Source organism: Oncorhynchus mykiss, chromosome 12, assembly GCF_057628025.1.
Source record: "Oncorhynchus mykiss isolate SJ-2025 chromosome 12, ASM5762802v1, whole genome shotgun sequence".
Lineage (NCBI taxonomy): Eukaryota > Metazoa > Chordata > Actinopteri > Salmoniformes > Salmonidae > Oncorhynchus > Oncorhynchus mykiss.
In genome coordinates this window covers 37999558-38020000 of record NC_143033.1, presented here as the reverse complement: position 1 = coordinate 38020000, position 20443 = coordinate 37999558, and the positions used below count along the sequence as shown (strand labels likewise).

Here is a 20443-nt window from a genome sequence, read left to right as displayed (position 1 = left end):
CCGAGAGAGAGAGAGAGAGACCGAGAGAGAGAGAGAGAGACCGAGAGAGAGAGAGAGACCGAGCGACCGAGAGAGAGAGAGACCGAGAGAGAGAGAGACCGAGAGAGAGAGAGACCGAGAGAGAGAGAGAGAGACCGAGAGAGAGAGAGAGAGAGACCGAGAGAGAGAGAGAGAGAGAGAGAGAGACCGAGAGAGAGAGAGAGAGAGACCGAGAGAGAGAGACCGAGAGAGAGAGACCGAGACAGAGAGAGACCGAGACAGAGAGAGAGAGAGACCGACAGACAGACAGAGAGACCGAGAGAGAGACAGAGAGACCGAGAGAGACAGAGACAGAAACAGAGAGACACAGAGCGAGACACAGAGCGAGACAGAGAGAGAGAGACAGAGAGAGAGACAGAGAGAGAGACAGAGAGAGAGAGAGAGAGAGACAGAGAGAGAGAGAGAGAAAAGAGACCTTAAATTCAACCACCTAAAAGGAAGCTATTTCCAAACCTTCCATAACAAAGCCATCACCTACAGAGAGATGAACCTGGAGTCCCCTAAGCAAGCTGGTCCTGGGGCTCTGTTCACAAACACAAACACACCCCACAGAGCCCCAGGAGAGCAGCACAATTAGATCCAACCAAATCATGAGAAAACAAAAAGATAATTACTTGACACATTGGAAAGAATTAACAAAAAAACAGAGCAAACTAGAATGCTATTTGGCCCTAAACAGAGAGTACACAGTGGCAGAATACCTGACCACTGTGACTGACCCAAACTTAAGGAAAGCTTGGACGCCGTAGGCAGACATGGCTCTCAAGAGAAGACAGGCTATGTGCACACTGCCCACAAAATTAGGTGGAAACTGAGCTGCACTTCCTAACCTCCTGCCTAATGTATGACCATATTAGAGAGACATATTTCCCTCAGATTACACAGATCTACAAAGAATTCGAAAACAAATCCAATTTTGATAAACTTAAACCATATCTACTGGGTAAAATTCCACAGTGTGCCATCACAGCAGCAAGATTTGTGACCTGTTTCCACAAGAAAAGGGCAACCAGTGAAGAACAAACACCATTGTAAATACAACCCATATTTATGCTTATTTATTTTCCCTTGTGTACTTTAACCATTTGTACATTGTTACAACACTGTATATATATAGAATATGACATTTGTAATGTCTTTATTGTTTTGAAACTTCTGTATGTGTAATGTTTACCGTTCATTTTGATTGTTTACTTCACTTTTGTATATTATCTACCGCACTTGCTTTTGCAATGTTAACATACGTTTCCCATGCCAATAAAACCCCTTGAATTGAATTGAGAGAGACAGAGAGAAAGAGAGAGAGAGAGAGAGAGAGAACTCAAAAAGTCAGTAAGTGATAGGATAACAGGTAAGAGATAAACCAGTGCCAACATGATATTAAGTACCAAGCCATAATCATCCTGATGTGCTCGGTCTGGATTGTCAGTAGCACTGAGAGCATCTGAGGGATCCTCCAAGTAGGAGAAGGACGGGGGGGGGGGGGGGTCTATTCCACTATGTGCAGAGTGTGTATAGGCAAAGCCCTTGCGCTTGCTAATAGATCACGAGATCACAGTGTATTACTGACTGAGAGCTCTCAGTTTCCCTCCCACTTCGTACTTGTCTTGTCTTCCTTTTTTTTCTCTAGCTCACTCGCTGGTGCTCTGTCTCTCTCCCTCTCGCTCTCCTCCTCCTCTGCGGTGATTTAAACTCCGACGTTTCAGCCCTGACACATAATCAATGGCGATGAGTCCCCTCTGAGCCCTTTTCCCCCTTAACTGTTAAATTGAACTTTAAACATTTAGGTTGCAGGGGATCAATGGCCTCGGCTGGGCCAGGATGCGCGCGCGAGAGAGGGAGAGAGAGAGGAAAGAAGAGAGGGATGGAAAAAAAGAGAGAGAATGAGAGAGGGGGTGATTCTCCACTCCACCACCACTGAGGTGGGAGATCCGCAGCTTAACCGGAGCACAGGAGAGAAAAAAGAAAATCAATGGCAAAATAAAACATTGCCGCTATTGAGCTGGGTCAATTAGCTCTTGGTGGGAGGGGAATTCCAAAGACAGAGAGGGCAGCCACCCCCCCCCTACCCACCTCCCCTCTTCTTTCACATGCTATTCTGAAAAGGAGACAAAAATCAGCGAAGGCTTTAAAGGCCTATACAATGGGGCTTCACCTGAAAAGCCTGCCCAGGGGCTACTGTCATAAAAGGGGCTATGGGGGAGGTGAGCCATTATTAAAAAGGATCTATACTGAACAAAAATATTAACACAACATGTAAAGTGTTCCCATGTTTCATGAGCTGAAATAAAAGATCCCAGAAATGTCACATACGCACAAAAAGCTGATTTCGCTCAAACGTACTTCTCTTTTAGTGAGCATTTCTCCTTTGCCAAGATAATCGATCCACCTGACAAGGTGTGGCATATCATGAAGCTGATTAAACAGCATGACCATTACACAGATGCATCTTGTGCAGTGGACAATAAAAGGGCACTTTAAAATGTGCAGTTCTGTCACAACAATGCCACAGACATCTCAAAGTTTTGAGGGAGCGTGCAATTGGCATGCTGACTGCAGGAATGTCCACCAGAGCTGTTGCAAGAGAATTGACTGTTCACTACTCTACCATAAGCCGCCCCCCAACGTCGTTTTAGAGAATTTGGCAATATATCCAACCGGCTTGACAACCACAGACTGCGTATAACCTCTACAACCCAGTGCCTATGGCTTTAGCTCAGCAAGCCAACCATTTTTTGTGGCCCACCGGTTCAAACCCAGTTGATCACTCTCGTCCAGTATACAGTGCATTATGAAAGAATTCAGACCCCACGAATTTGTCCACATTGTGTTACGTTACAGCCTTATTCTAAAATTGATTTAAAAAAAAAAAACAATCTACACACAATACTCAATAATGTCAATGCAAAAACAGGTTTTACTTTTTTTTTGTGCAAAATGTGTATATATAAAATAAAATAAAATTTAATATTTAAATACGTATTCAGACCTCTTACTCAGTACTTTGTTGAAGCACCTTTGTCAGCGATTACAGCCTTGAGACTTCTTGGGTATGACACTACAAGCTTAACACACCTGTATTTGGGGAGTTTCTTCCATTCTTCTCTGTAGATCCTCTATACGTTGTCAGGTTGGATGGGGACCGTGTCTGCACAGCAATTTTCAGGTCTCTCTGGGCTCTGGCTGGGCCACTAAAGGAAATTCAGAGACTTGTCCCGAAGCCACTCCTGCGTTGTCTTGGTTGAGTCTTGGCCGTTGTCCTGTTGGAAGGTGAACTTTCGCTCCAGTCTGAGGTCCTGAGCTCACTGGAGCAGGTTTTCATCAAGGATCTTTCTGTACTTTGCGTCGTTCATCTTTTCCTTGCTCCTGACTAGTCTCCCAGTCCCTTCCGCTGGAAAACATCCCCACAGCACGATGCTGCCACCACCATGCTTCACCGTAGTGATGGTAACAGGTTTCCTCCAAACGTGATAATTGGCATTCAGGCCAAAGAGTTCAATCTTGGTTTCATCAGAGCAGAGAATCTTGTTTCTCATTGTCTGAGAGTCCTTTAGGTGCCTTTTGGCGAACTCCAAGCAGGCTGTCATGTGCCTTTTACTGAGGAGTGGCTTCCATCTGGCCACTCTATCATAAGGGCCTGATTGGTGGAGTGCTGCAGAGATGGTTGTCCTTCTGAAAGGTTCTCCCTTCTCCACAGAGGAACTTTGGAGCTCTGTCAGACTGACCATCGGGTTTTTGGTCACCTCCCTGACCTCAGTTCGGCCGGGCAGTCAGCTGTAGGAAGAGTCTTGTTGGTTCCAAACTTCTTCCATTTAAAAATTAAGTCCACTGTGTTCTTGGGGACATTCAATGCTGCAGAAGTTGTTTTGTACCCTTTCCCAGATCTGTGCCTCGGCACAATCCTGTCTCGGAGCTCTACGGACAATTCCTTTGACTTCATGGCTTGGTTTTTGCTCTAACATGCACTGACTATGGGACCTTATATAGACAGGTGTGTGCCTTTCCAAATCATGTCCAATCAATTGAATTTACCACAGCTGAACTCCAATCATGTTGTCAAGGATGATCAATGGAAACAGAATGCACCTGAGCTACATTTCGAGTCTCATAGCAAAGGATCTGAATATTTATGTAAATAAGGTATTTCTGTTTTCTCTTTGTCATTATGGGGTATTGTGTGTAGATTGATGAGGAAAACAATGAATTGAATCCATTGTTAAATTAGGCTGTAACGTAACAAAATGTGGAGAAAGTCAAGGGGTCTGATTACTTTTCTAATGCACTGTAGGTACAAAGAGTATGTGAAGGAAAATATACCTAATAATAATAATTATTAAAGAAAATATATATATATATATATATATATAAAATGGATATGGGTGATTGGAAATGTTTCAGACAATTACATTGATAGAAGCCACAATCTGCAATATCAAAGCTGATCTACCCAAAATAAAACCAAATAAGAGTGTGTGTCTCACCGTGGTTCTTGACCTCGGCGATCTCCTGGGTGTAGCCCTCCAGCGTCTCGCGGAGCTTCTGGTTCTCCGTCTCGATGTCGTGCATCCTCTGGACCTTCAGCTGTAGCTGCTGGGTAGCCTCCAGGGCCGACACAGGGTCTGATGGGACGGGAGAGGACACTTATGTTACTACTCATTATGCATCTCAAATCACAAGAAATCACTAATCACTATACAAATCAACAATACACATTACTAATCATTAGACTACACAGGATTGGACTATGCACATCCACCATGCATGTCTGACACCAGGGCAGCCTTTCAAAGTGGAACAGCTTGGTGTATATATGACTAGTATTAGTGTAGCATGTTCTGAAGATCGGTTCATTGAGGAGATCCTAAGACCCACCCGTCCATTCATCCCTCCCTACCACTCTCTCTCTCTGTCTCTAACCTCTACCTCTCACTCCATTCAAACATCAATCCAGGCACTGCAACAATAAGGTGTATTGTGGGGTTTTGTGTCCCTGGCAGTGGCCAGGGCGAGTCACATGAGGCTGACTGATGATGAGTCCTGTGTGTGTGTGTGTGTGTGTGTGTGTGTGTGTGTGCCAGAGCAGCAGAGCTATGTATAGCTGCCCCCATTCGTACAGAGTAGAGCAGGAGTGCTGAGACAGCGCTGCTGTGGTTGCAGCACACACACACACACACACACACACACACACACACACACACACACACACACACACACACACACACACACACACACACACACACACACACACACACACACACACACACACACACACAGCCCAGACAAAGGAGCTGAAGAGAGGGAGAGAAAAAGGGCAAGAAAGGGAGAGGCAGGGAGAATGAATGAGAGAGGAAAATAGAGATAGGAAGAGGGGCGATAGCTAGGATTCAGGACAATGATGATGACTTTCTTATCTTTGGGGCTTGGGCAGAGAAACCCATGGGACAACAATACATTCCTGTAAACAGACTAAAGCGGGCTTGTATGAAAATAATGTACACCCTTGCAGAACATATATTGCACAACTACACTCTTGACTACAGTGCCTATTTGTGATAGGTCCTCAGCCAATGGCACAACCCACAGTGGTGGAAACGGTGGATTGATAAATGTATATATTGATAAACTGAATTAAATCAAAGCTGTAAAACACATTGCTGATGACTCGAAAAAGTCAATAACTGATTGTGGTCCTCTTTTGAATCAAGGTCAGAAATTGTGGTGATGGGGATGGGGATGGGAGGCATTTGGAGACTGGCAGGTTGTTCTAACCCCCCCCCCCCCCCCCCACCACGTTGGGCGCTGCCAGTCCTGGCCTCATCAGTGCCCGGCATCGACGCGGCCACTAATTGCCGTATGACTAATTATGCCCCAATTCCAGTTGATTTTCTTTAATGAGACAGCTGGGTTAATTATGTAATCATATGATTACATTAGCCCCCCTGGCCCTGAGAGAGAGAGAGCAGAGAAGGAGGGAGAGAGAGGGAAAGGGGGGAGGAAGAGGAGGGATATGAAAAGAGTGATAGAGAGGGGTAAACAACGGGAGATAAAAGGAGGAAGAGCGAGAGGGAGAGTATAAGAGCATATATTCCAGGCCGACATAATTCCACATTGACATTATGGGGTATTGTGTGTCGGCAGTGACCAAAAAAATCTCAGGCTGTAACACAACACACTGTGGAAAGTCACAGGGTGTGAATACTTTCTGAAAGCGCTGTGGAAGACGCACACACCACGTCAAACACACCAGTGCCTTGTGAATCTGATAAACTCCTCTCCCCACTAAGATAGTCCTTCTGTTACGTGAAACAAGGGCCAAGTTATCTCCACCACGTCCTTGGAGGGAGAAGCAGTCTAGAGTACCAGCCAAGCCGCTGAGGACACAACAGCATTATCAAAAGATCTGTTATGTCAACAACGGCGCGCGGTGTTCTAACACCCTGCGTCATCACACAAAGTGTTCATCGAAGACTCTGAAACAAGAGCTCTGGTCTGGCCATGGACAACCTGTTCCCCTGCTACACCAATCCTTATTTGTTTGTGAAAATGCACTTTGACTTCTCGTCATAAAAAATGACAGTAGTACCGACATTCTTGAAGGGTTGGATGGGGAACTAATCTTTTAATTCCATTTCAATATTATCTATGATGATATCCTCTCTTGTTAAGGGTGCTTTGAATGACCCCTTATGATTAAAAAACGACTGTCAATGTGAACTACAGTGTGACAGGAGAGGCCATAATGTAACATTATGGTGATGAGTGCTGTCACAGTACAGGGCTGTATCACATCTAGCCCGTCTCTGTCGGCCTAGTCCCAGTGCCTACCACTCCATTGCTACTCTCTCCAACACAGACGGACTGACCACAGTGTGTGTCGGAATATCTCTCTTCCTGTCCTCCCTGGAACTTAGAACTGGGAGATTGTCCCTTCACTAGACAGGCAGTGGCAGCACCAACACTGTCTGGATGGGCGAGGTTCTATGTGTGTGCGTGTGTGTGTGTGTGAGTGATGAGAGCGAGTGAGTGTGTGTGTGAGTGAGTGAGAGAGTGTGTGTGTATGAGTGAGCGAGTGTGTGTGTGTGAGTGAGTGAGAGAGTGTGTGTGTGCTCAGAGCAGAAGGAGTGAGACTGAGTGCCAACTGCTCAGTGCAGCCACTCCAGCCTGCTGCAGAACACTAGGCTGTCTGTGAGAACAGTGTGAATATTTCCAAAGGCTTTATGAGAAGGCTAGAGAGGGAAGACAGTAGGTGGAGACACCTGTCAACTTTGACATTCTACCGCCAAGTGTCATCAGGGTGAGAGTCAGGTAGGGTGTGTGTGAGGGTGTGTATTTTCCCTGGTGTGTTCAGCAGAGCTCCCAGGGGTGGATACACACTGACGTTAAGGTGTGTGTGATCACACACACACACACACACCTATGTGATAATCAGTGGAGTAGTGATCATTCATCCTCAGACATACAGACGTGGAGAACAAGAATGAACAGGCTCCAGATTACACTGATAATACACAGACATTCCTGGACTTCCCCCCCACACACACTTGGAACACGGACTGATGTACGGGAGCCAAGGCAAAGGTCTCTAGGTGCTGCTTGTCTGTCTTGGTAGGCTTTGAGCTGTGTGTGAATGCGTGGTGTGGTTTAGAGATCCTAGGCAGGGCTGGGATGTCCAAACCACAACAGCAGTAATTTACGCATGTACTAAGTGGTTCCCCAAGCAGGCCGGCTTGCTCCTACAGGCCTGTGTGTGTGTGTGTTCGCATGTGTTTCCATAAGGTTCACCAAGGAGAAAATGTACTGCAGGCAGACAAGGCTCCCAGACAGCCTCCCAGACAGCCACACACACGAGCCAGCTCAGAAATCCCAGTCCGTCACAGACTAACACATACTCCAGTCACCCTCCCCTGTTGACTGTCCCACTATTAGTCAGCCTAGCCAGGAAGTCCCTCAGTGCTTTAGTTAGTTGGAAAAAACACTGTCCAGGAGATCTCCATGGACAACAACACTGGTATTAATAGTGACTGTGCGTCTGTCAGTGTGTTGAAATCATCATGTCCTTCCCATCCCTTCATTTTCCCCACAAGCTCCTGGAGGCACATCGTCTCAGGAACATCAGGAAAAGTAATCAGAAGTTTGTGTGTGTGTGTGTGTGTGTGTGTGTGTGTGGCGCAAGAGACGTGTGTCTCATAAACATGCCGGAATTGTTTAGGGTGCCTTGGTTGCTGTGGAAATCCCTGTGAAATCTCTATTCCACACACACACACACACACACACACGGTTGAGCTGAGACTTACCTGGGACATCGATGAATCTCTTGTACACGCTTAGGAAGGCAGCCTCTGACTCCTTACTTCTTTTACTCACCGCGTCGATCTGAAAGGAAGGATGGATATATTGCTTAAGAAAAGAGAGATGGGCGAGAGTGGTCAAGAGGAGATCCAACTTTTATCAGAGAACACGACAACAATCATATCAGTCAAATGTTTGTGTCTCTGTGTACAGTAAGAAGGAAGTTAAGAGATAGTTTCGCAAGCCAATGCTAAGTAGCGTTAGCACAATGACGGAGTTTCAGGGTATCTGCTAGCGTGTTATGCTAGCAGATACCCATAGACTTCCAGCCATTGCGCTAACACTAGTTAGCAACTTCCTTCAAACTGCACGCAGAACATAATAAATGGTATCCAAAATCCAGAAGTATGCCATTAAGGACAGGAGTTTTTCAGGATAAAAAAGGAATGGAGCTAAAGCACAGGCAGAATCCTAGAGGAAAACCTGGTTCAGTCTGCTTTCTACCAGACACTGGGAGATGAATTCAGTTATTAGCAGGACAATAACCTCAACCACAAGCCCAAATATACACTGAGCATATAAAACATTAAGAACATATGCTCTTGTCATGACATACACTGACTAGGTGAATCCAGGTTAAAGCAATGATCCCTTATTGATGTCACTTTCTAAATCCACTTCAAATCAGTGTAGATGAAGGGGAGGAGACAGGAAGGTGTACACTGGAGATGCTTACCAAGAAGACAGTGAATGTTCTGAGTGGCCGAGTTACAGTTTTGACTTAAATCTACTCGAATATCTATGGCAAGACCTGAAAATGGTTGTCTAGCAATGATCAACTCCCAAATTGACAGAGCTTGAAGAATTTTGAAAATAATAAATGGTCAAATATTGCACAATCCAGGTGTGGTAAGACTCACAGCTATAATTGCTGCTTGGGTTGCAAACAGTCGGAAACTTTCCATGGGAAGTTAAGCCTGGGAATTTTGCTTAAATTCATCAAAAAAGTTAGCTGATAACAGTGAATTTTTTTTGTGGTATACACATAAGGCAATTCTAGGTCTTGTGGCATATTTTGGTTAAACTATCCCCAATTCAATGGAATTGCAACCCTCTGCATGCACAGTGCATTCTTCCATCACATGTACAGCTGATTCTCAATATCTTGTACACTAATGAGATGCTATTGAGCCCACACTACTACACTGTCTGAGCCAAGGACTACATGCTTTCTGGTAAGTTTTGATTACAATGCTAGGTGGGGTGAATATATTTTATATTAACTAGTAAATAGTAGCCTACAGCAAAGTGTGTTTAAATCGTTTCTAACTTGTTAACAATTTCTGCTAGTTAGTTTTTGCTAACCTGTAGGTTTTAGCTTGCTTGAGCCTGCTTACTGAGGAGTGTTAATTCACCTGTTTCAATACATGTTTCATTTTAAAACATTTATCTTACAAAGGAGTTGTTTAATCTAACTGCTTAACTATTCATCTGTACATGGGATTGTATTTGTTGTTTATTTTACTAATTTACTAAAATCTTTACAGGAAAATGCCACAGGCACTATCTGACGTGTGGAGACATTTCACTGCAGCTAATGTAGGAAAAACTGTGTACATTTGCAAATACTGTGCCAAATCATATGTCAAGAAAGCAACAAAGATGCAGAATCATCTGGCCAAGTGCATAAAGTTCCCTCAGCGCTCACAATAAGCAACTTCGAATAGAAGTAGATGGACTTTTGTCAGAGGTGATTATGATTAACCTTATTGAAAGCAACAGCTCATGGTCTTCCTGGAATCAGAAGTTTTTTTGACTCAACGGAGGAACGTAGTCAGAGAAATGCTGATGAATGTCTTGCTCGAGCTGTGTATGCAACTGGTTCACCTCGGATGCTCACAGGCAATGTGTGTTGGAAAAGATTTCTGAATGTTCTTAAGCCCAGCATACACCCTTCCAACCAAACATGCTTTATCTACTAATTTGCTGGATGCAGAGTTCAAGTGCAGGTCAAGCAAATCATAGAGAAAGCAGACTGTATTGCAATAATCTCTGATGGGTGGTCAAATGTTCGTGGGCAAGGAATAATTAACTACTTCTCTACCCCTCAACCAGAATTCTACAGGAGCACAGACACAAGGGACAACAGACACACCGGTCTCTACATTGCAGATGAGCTGAAGGCAGTCATCAATGACCTTGGACCACAGAGGGTATTTGCACTGGTGACAGACAATGCTGCGAACATGAAGGCTGCTTGGTCTAAAGTGGTGGAGTCCTACCCTCACATCACACCCATTGGCTGTGCTGCTCATGCATTGAATCTGTTCCTCAAGGACATCATGGCACAGAAAACAATGGATACACTCTACAAGAGAGCCAAGGAAATGATTAGGTATGTGAAGGGTCATCAAGTTATAGCAGCAATCTACCTCACCAAGCAAAGTGAGAAGAATAAGAGCACCACATTGAAGCTGCCCAGCAACACCCATTGTGGAGGTGTTGTCATGATGTTTGACAGTCTCCTGGAGGACAGCCCCATCAAGAGGATCCTCCTGGATGATGTATTTAGGGAGAGAGTGGTAAGCAGCCTGAAACTCCTGAAACCTATAGCAGTAGCCATTGCACAGATTGAGGGAGACAATGCCATCCTGTCTGATGTTCAGACTCTGCTTGCAGATGTAAGAGAATAAATCCATACTGCCCACTTCACTGTTGCTCCAAGCAGAGGAAACTGCAGTTCTAAAGTACATCAAAAAGCATGAAGACTTCTGCCTGAAACCCATACACGCTGCAGCATACAAGTTTGACCCCAAGTATGCTTTTAAGAGCATCCTGTCTGGTGCAGAGATCAACAAGGACTATGGTGTCATCACTACCGTGTCTTACCACCTTGGCCTGGATGAGGGCAAGGTTATTGGCAGACTGGCAAAGTACACTTCCAAGCAAGGGCTTTGGGATGGAGATGCAATATGGCAGTCGTGCCAACATATCTCATCAGTCACCTGGTGGAAGGGACTTCGTGAATCTCAGGCTCTTTCCCGTTGCCTCAATCATCCTCCAAATCCCACCAACATCAGCCGCCTCAGAGCGCAACTGGTCCTTGTTTGGGAACACACACACCAAAGCACGCAACAGGCTGACCAATACAAGGGTTGAAAAATTGGTGGCCATCCGGGTAAATTTCAGGCTTTTTGAGCCTGACAACGAGCCATCCTCAACAAGGAGGAGTGACAGTGAAGATGAGGCCTCAGTCAGATGTTCAAGAGGTGGACATTGAGGAGGTCCAGGGGAAAGACATGGGCGCCTGAGAGGAAGACAATCAAAGCTTTAGTTTCTAGACTTTCAATTTACAGATATATGTTGAAAACATTTTTGGGAGATGTGATGGATCACTAGGGATCATTCAATATTCCCTTTCTTTTGTTGTTCAGTGAAATCATCCCATGTGAAGAGTCAACTCATTTAATTAAAGTTCAATTCGTAACTAAATTGTTTTTTTTATTTATATTTGAAGGACTTAATCATTTGCAATTATGTCTACTTATGATAAGGTACAAGGTTTATGTTTTGGTCTCCATATGATATGGTAAATATATCCAATGCAAAAAACATCTATATTGAAATGGTATTAATATTACATTTGCATATATTTCCATTAATTCCCATATATTCCCATTAATTCCCACGGAAAGTTTCCACCTCTGAATATTCCCCAAAATGTGCAACCCTAATTGCTGCTAAAGTGCTTCTACAAAATACTGACTCAGGAGTGTGAATACCTATGTAAATGAGATATTCTGTATTTCATTGTCAATAGATTTGCAAACATTTCTAAAAACATGTTTTCACTGTCATTATGGGTTATTGTGTGTAGATGGGTGAGAATATGTTTGATTTCATCATTTCATCAACAAAAATGATCAAACGAAATCAAATGTATCAACCCATGGAGTTCTGGATCTGGAGTCACACTCAAAATTAAAGTGGAAAACCACACTACAGGCTGATCCAACTTTGATGAAATGTCCTTAAAACAAGTCAAAATGAGGCTCAGTAGTGTGTGTGGCCGCCACGTGCCTGTATGACCTCCCTACAATGCCTGGGCATGCTCCTGATGAGGTGGCGGATGGTCTCCTGATGGATCTCCTCCCAGACCTGGACTAAAGCATCCGCCAACTCCTGGACAGTCTGTGGTGCAACGTGGCGTTGGTGGATGGAGCGAGACATGATGTCCCAGATGTGCTCAATTGGATTCAGGTCTGGGGAACGGGCGGGCCAGTCCATAGCATCAATGCCTTCCTCTTGCAGGAACTGCTGACACACTCCAGCCACATGAGGTCTAGCATTGTCTTGCATTAGGAGGAACCCAGGGCCAACCGCACCAGCATATGGTCTCACAAGGGGTCTGAGGATCTCATCTCTGTACCTAATGGCAGTCAGGCTACCCTCTGGCGAGCACATGGAGGGCTGTGCGACCCCCCAAAGAAATGCCACCCCACACCATGACTGACCCACCGCCAAACCGGTCATGCTGGAGGATGTTGCAGGCAGTAGAACGTTCTCCACGGCGTCTCCAGACTGTCACATGTGCTCAGTGTGAACCTGCTTTCATCTGTGAAAAGCACAGGGCGCCAGTGGCGAATTTGCCAATCTTGGTGTTCTCTGGCAAATGCCAAACGTCCTGCACAGTGTTGGGCTGTAAGCACAACCCCCACCTGTGGACATTGGGCCCTCATACCACCCTCATGGAGTCTGTTTCTGACCGTTTGAGCAGACACATGCACATTTGTGGCCTGCTGGAGGTCATTTTGCAGGGCTCTGGCAGTGCTCCTCCTGCTCCTCCTTGCACAAAGGCGGAGGTAGCGGTCCTGCTGCTGGGTTGTTGCCCTCCTACGGCCTCCTCCACGTCTCCTGATGTACTGGCCTGTCTCCTGGTAGCGCCTCCATGCTCTGGACACTACGCTGACAGACACAGCAAACCTTCTTGCCACAGCTCGCATTGATGTGCCATCCTGGATGAGCTGCACTACCTGAGCTACTTGTGTGGGTTGTAGACTACGTCTCATGCTACCACTAGAGTGAAAGCACCGTCAGCATTCAAAAGTGACCAAAACATTAGCCAGGAAGCATAGGAACTGAGAAGTGGTCTGTGGTCACCACCTGCAGAACCACTCCTTTATTGGTGTCTTGCTAATTGCCTATAATTTCCACCTGTTGTCTATTCCATTTGCACAACAGCATGTGAAATTTATTGTCAATCAGTGTTGCTTCCTAAGTGGACAGTCTGATTTCACAGAAGTGTGATTGACTTGGAGTTACATTGTGTTGTTTAAGTGTTCCCTTTATTTTTTTGAGCAGTGTATGTATATATATATATATATATATATATATATATATATATATATATACATATATACACACACACACCCTATGTGTTTGAATAAAATCAACTAAATATGCACTGAGCTTGTCTGACGCTTTAAGCACATAGTTTGATTAAATAATTAAACACAAATTACTCAAGAAAGAGCCTGATGAACACTGTTAAAAAAATTGACAGCGAGTGGCTGTGGGACTGGCACACATTGTCTCGCTCTCCTCCATACTGCAGCGAAAAGGCAGCACAGCAAGTGTTTATTGCACTGTCCGTGCTGAAGCTGCAACAACATTTCAGCCATTTAGTTTCTTACTTGTTTCGGACTGAAAGGGTATGTTACTGAAATCCCAAATTATTTTAGGAAAAACATTCTCTCAACCCTTGCTCTTTTTATGTGAAACATGTAAGCATCACTTGCATGTGACCAAAAGGACCTGACCTGTCAATCACATTAATAAATTGGTTATAACAAACTACGAACAGAGTAACCGCAAAATGGATGCAGAGGACGTGGAAAAGAAACTCGAAACAGGTGAATGTTTGCTGGTTGCTCAGGAGGGAAAGGGGAAGTCAGATGTGTGGAAGACATTTGACTTAGTTGTAGAAACTACTGGAGATCAAGAAAATTGAGGGTATCGGAACAAGCTTTGCGTGAGTATTATGTGTACCAAACAGTTGCTGTTAGATTACAATATTATATTTTTTTCTGACCATTTGGAACCATGTAAGTAACTCTAAATAAATAAATGTATCAGAGAGTATGTTCTAATGAAAACAAAATCAATTTAAAGCCTTTATTACAGCAGACTAAAAACAGTTGCATGCGTTCATAATTTGCAGTTTATTTATTGTTTGGGCTATTTATTGAAAGCAGCCTTTGTTATTTAATTTGAAAACTAAAATTCTTGTTTGCATTTCAAAGCATGAATGTATCATATGCTGTGTGATGGCATGAAGGAATTAATGAGTGATTGATTGATTGATATAGTAGCCTATATATTGAAATAAGCCTAAGTAAGTTACCCTATCAAGACTAAACAGGACGCGCTCTTAGGCCTACAGCTCGATGGTGGTTATATACAAGGATACTATATAAAGCCTACTAATGACAATGACATTACTTAATATTATGGTGATCATAATAACTGTAATAAGACCAATAAGAAGGAGATCAAGAGAAAGGAGGATATATGAGAGAGAGCTGCATGTATATTATGTGTAACAAACAGGTGCTGTCAGATTACAGTATCATTTTTCTGCCTGTTTGGAACAGTGTAAACAACACCAAATAAATAAGTAATAGCAGTCTTTTCGAACGGCAAAAAATAGTAAAGCCTTTATTACAGCATAGCAAAGATTAAAAACAGCGGTGAAATTGCTTTATCAGACAATTTGCCGTGGCATGAGGCTTGGTGCTTATGGAATCAGTAGGCTTTTAAACAAACACTCAAACAGGCAACAGAAACAAGATCTCTCTTATTTATGTAGCTCTATATGGATGATTTATAAAGCCAGGCACATTTAACAGTTAGGCTATTGATTTTACAGTAGACCTAATTAAGTTGGGGTTTCCTCTCTCCTCAATTTTCTTAGACAATTAGGCTAAGAAACGGGCTGTTTTCTCATCAATGCTGCTGCCTCTGCTGCATTGTTCTCAATCCCAATAGGCTGGTTAATGTTGCTATTAAGCACATACAGTAGCAACATAGGGAAAGGCGCCAATTCTAAGGCGCACTGATGATTATGTTTCAGAACCCTGGACAGTGACCGTATCCAACACGAGAGAAAGCACATTTGTTATAAAATAATATTTGATTTATTAGTGTTGCACCATTACGTTTTACATAATATAACCATATAAAATGTTAGTACCACATGGCCTCCGCGATGGATAAGTACACTGACACAGGTGCGAATCAGACAGGTGTCTTGTGCACCATGACATAGTTTAACGTTACGACTGCTCCACTGAAGAAATCTCGGTCGACCAACAGGCTTTCGACTAAACAATCGACCAGTCGACTAAATGATGTCAGCTCAAATGTACTTCAACATGAATCGGATTGCATTTATATAGAAATGATTGAATCCTTAACAGCGTCAGCTCCAGACCTATCAATGCTGTAAAACTTCCACCGCAGAATTTATGCCTTAAAAAGGCATTAATAGCAGTGTCGTTAATGTCATTAACCAGTAACAACCTGCTTAAAGATATTGAGCTTCCAACCCTATCAGTTCATGATGAAGACTGAGTGCTTCTCTGCTGTGGACTGGGAAGACAGACAGCGCTCTCCTACAATTGGAACACACCAAGGCAGCTAACCAATGAGTCATCAAGGGGGTGACGTGATTTGGCGTTGGGCCAAGAGGCGCCACAGCTCTTGCATTCAAGTTCATCAACACTAAAGTAGAGGAGTATAGTGCTGATTCATAGCCATGGCATTGCTTTAGTATGCTGGTGATATGATACAGCATTGCTTTTACATTAACTACACTGCACTGCACGAGGCTCAAAAATCATAATATTTATGATTTAAATATGTTATGAAAACTGCTATTTTTAGCTCCAAACCAACACTCTACATCACAAATACCCGCCCATACAGCAAAAACATTACAGCTCTCACCAAGGCACTTCATATAGAACATAGCATCAACAGTTTGTGTGGCTCAACATCAACTCCAGATTACCTCTCAAATACTATACCGTCTAAATGATAAAGGAAAGGAAACACACTTTGGAGACCCGTCACGGACCAAGTCAAATACTGCATCATATTCCTCCGTTGTCCTTGGAGAGGTAGGGAGAGGTGGTCAAACACAGGTCACAGATTACTCTTCCCTGAACCCTCGCTTGCCCTCAATAACACACACTGGACAACAGCTGGCAAGAGAGGAGAAAGGGTTTTGTCCAAACCTATTTCAATAGCATGGTTGGTTATACATATAACACAAATAATAATCCACCCCTCTCGTATTTGATGCATTTTTTTTATCAGCTTTCCTTTACATGTAAGCAGCTATATTAGTGGTGAGTCCTCCATGTACACCATCACACACACCCTTTTATATCATCTGTGGCACACACACACTTTTATATAATCTGTGGCACACACACCCTTTTATATCATCTGTGGCACACACACCCTTTTATACCATCTGTGGCACACACACCCTTTTATACCATCTGTGGTACACACACACACACACACCTAAAAGCCTCAGCTGCGCTATATACATTAAACCACCTCGTTATCATGCGCTGTCAATCAAATCATTTCCTCACATATAGATAGCCATTGTATGACGTTTGGATGTAATAGGAGCGCTACCAATCTTCAGAGGAAAATAACACAGTATAACCTTGATTCAAAAAGATTTCAAAAATACAAATTATTTGTCAAAATGACCCATTGTACTGTTCTTCTGCAAGTAAACATTTTGTTGCACCGTGTATAGCATGTGTATCCTGTACATATGACTAATAAACCGTAAAACTTACATTTTACTCACCATTTAACCTTGGTAAACTTTTTTTATACACTTGCAGACTTCTACCTGTAGTGTATCAGAGTAAGAAAGGTGTCCCATTGGCCTAGCTATGTGAGCTATTGATTGACAGCAGGATCTAACTCCCGCCTACTGTGGGGTTCAGAGGCTTCATGTGTATGGCTGTTGTTGAGGTTGCACCGAGCAGCCCTGAGGCAGCGTGTGTGTGTATGTGTGTGTACCTACTCTATCTGCGTGTACTGTATGTAAGTGTAAGGTCTATGTCTCTGTGTGTGTGTGTCTGCGGAGGTGTCACATGTCTCCTGAGAGCCACGTCCGGGTCTTAGCCTTGCTGCTGACTGCGCGTTCCTCCACTGCTCTGGGAGTGTGAGCAGCCAGCCAGTCCTGGCATCGCCGCTAACTGGGTCATCCTTCGGTAGAGGAGGGGATGGGAGGAGGATGAGAAGGGGAGGGAGGGAGGGGGGGGGAAGCACGAGAGGAGGAGTAAAGAGCTACTGTACATCCCAAAAATATATACACTGGGTGTAAAAAACATTAAGAACACCTGCTCTTTCCATTCTGGTGAATTCAGGTGAAAGCTATGAGCCATTATCGATGTCACTTGTTAAATCCACTTCAATCAGTGTAGATGTAGGAGAGGAGACAAGGCTTAAAATTCCTTCTTTAACCTAAGACAAATTGAGACATGGATTGTGTATGGGCAAGACAAAATATTTAAGTGGCATGGGCTGGTCCTTCAAGTTTTCGACAAGGTGTGGAAAGCGTTCCACAGGGATGCTGGCCCATGTCGACACACGGAAAATAGAAAAATAACTGAATGTTAATAATAACAGGAGGAATAATGATCACTATATACACGGGGTACCAGTTCCAAGACGATGTGCAGGGGTACGAGGTAATTAAGGTAGATGTGTACATATACAGTGCATTCAGAAAGTATTCAGACCCCTTGACTTTCCCACATTGTTACGTTACAGCCTTATTCGAAAATGGAGTAAATTGTTTATTTCCCTCATCAATCTACACACAATACCTCATAAATGACAAATCAAAAACTGTTTAGAAATGTTTGCAAAAAGTATAACAAATTAAGAACTGAAATATCACATAAGTATTCAGACCCTTTACTTTGTTGAAGCCCCTTTGGCAGCAATTACAGCCTTGAGTCTTCTTGGGTATGATGCTAAAAGCTTGACACACCTGTATTTGGGGAGTGTCTTCCATTCTTCACTACAGATCCTCTCAAGCTCTGTCAGGTTGGATGGGGAGTGTCGCTGCACAGCTATTTCCAGGTCTCTCCAGAGATGTTCTATAGGGTTCAAGTCTGGCCTCTGGATGGGCCACTCAAGGACATCCCAAAGCCACTGCTGTGTGCTTAGTGTCGTAGTCCTGTTGGAAGATGAACCTTCACCCCAGTCTGAGGCCCTGAGCAGGTTTTTGTCAAGGATCTCTCTGTACTTTGCTCTGTTCATCTTTCCCTTAATCTTGACTAGTCTCCCAGTCTCTGGCCCTGAAAAACATCACCACAGCATGATGCTGCCACCCCCATGCTTCACCGTAGGGATGGTGCCAGGTTTCCTCCAGATGTGACGCTTGGCATTCAGGCCAAAGAGTTCAATCTTGGTTTCATCAGAGCAGAGCATCTTGTTTCTCATGGTCTGAGAGTCCTTTATGTGTCTTTTGGCAAACTCCAAGCGGGCTGTCATGTGCCTTTACTGAGGAGTGGCTTCTGTCTTGCCACTTTACCAATCTGGCCTGATTGGTGGAGTGCTGCAGACATGGTTGTCCTTCTGGAATGTTCTCCCATCTCCACAGACGAACTCTGCTCTGTCAGACTGATCATTGAGTTCTTGGTCACCTCCCTGACCAAGTCCCTTCTCCCTCGATTGCTCAGTTTGGCCGGGTGACCAGCCTTAGGAAGAGTCTTAGTGGTTCCAAATGTCTTCCATTTCAGAATGATGGAGGCCACTATGTTCTTGGGGACCTTCAATGCTGCAGAAATGTTGTGGTACCCTTCCCCAGATCTGTGCCTCGACACAATCCCGTCTCGGAGCTCTACGGACAATTCCTTCGACCTCATGGCTTGATTTTTGCTCTGACATGCACTGACTATGGGACTTTATATAGACAGGTGTGTGTGTGCCTTTCCAAATCATGTCCAATCAATTGAATTTACCATAAGTGGACTCCAAACAAGTTGTAGAAACATCTTAAGGTTGATCAATGAAAACAGGATGTATCTGAGCTCGATTTGGAGTCTCACGGCAAAGGTTCTGAATACTTATGTAAATAAAGTAAATAAACCTGTTTTCACATGGTCATTATGGGGTATTGTGTGTAGATTGATGAGGATTATTTTTGTTTTAATCCATATTAGAATAAGGCTGTAACATAACAAAATGTGGAAAAAGTGAAGGGGTGTGAATACTTTCAGAATGCACTGTGGGTAGGGGTAACACACTGCTTGTGTCAGTCAACAAAGTTCACTCCCACACACTACACACACCACCTCCCCCCCCAATATTTAAAGTTTCCTTCCCAACCCATAGGGTGGCAGTGTTTGCTCAACCTCACTAAAATATGTGGCACAGTACAACTGCAAGTCAGCAACTTACACACACACCAAGTTAAAAGCGTCCAGAAGAGACATATAGTGTTTACAGACACCAAACAATGGGTTCCAAAAGGGAGAAATCAAATAAAAACCGTCTTTTGGACGTCCGCTGCCAAGACTCTGTTAGAGGTTTGTTTTATGGAGCGAGGCAGGCAGTTGCCACTGACCAACGCCAGTGAGCCCCAGTCACTTCTCGCTCCTATAGGAGAGAGAAATGATACATTTTCAGATGGGCTTTCGCTGGAAAACATCTGGATCAAAGTACACAGGGCCAAGTCCCCCCCCCTCTCTCTTACCCTCTCTCTCTCGTTCTCCCTCTTCCTCCCCCCCACCCTGCATCCTCTCTCTCGATCGCAGATGGAGCAATTAAGGCTCACAGCTTACTGGGCAAAGGGATCTGCCAGACACCATTTTAAAAGGCTGCTTTCCTTCTTTGGTTTTCTATTGAAAGTGGTGGGAAGGGGGAGACGGTGAAGTGGGATAGTAGTTACTGGGGGGAGTGAGGAAGGAGGGATGGCACCGGAGTGTGTGTGACTGTGTGTGTCAAGGCCCTGCGTGACTGTGCGGCCATGGCAAAGTGCAGATTATCTGTCTCGCTCTCCAATGCAGCT

The 20443-nt window shown here is 44.1% G+C and overlaps 1 protein-coding gene across 11 annotated transcripts in view; it reads right to left on the bottom strand.

Moving 5' to 3' along the window:
• LOC110538892 (homeobox protein cut-like 1) overlaps window positions 1-20443 on the bottom strand; it is a 256649-nt gene that overhangs the window by 91072 nt on the left and 145134 nt on the right. For all 11 annotated transcript variants that reach the window (XM_036937492.2, XM_036937496.2, XM_036937494.2 and 8 more), the window contains exons 4-5: window positions 8334-8412; window positions 4521-4658 (exon numbers count right to left, since the gene is read on the bottom strand). In XM_036937492.2, the coding sequence (XP_036793387.1) occupies window positions 4521-4658; window positions 8334-8412 (217 nt within the window). The remainder of the gene's footprint in view (window positions 1-4520; window positions 4659-8333; window positions 8413-20443) is intronic.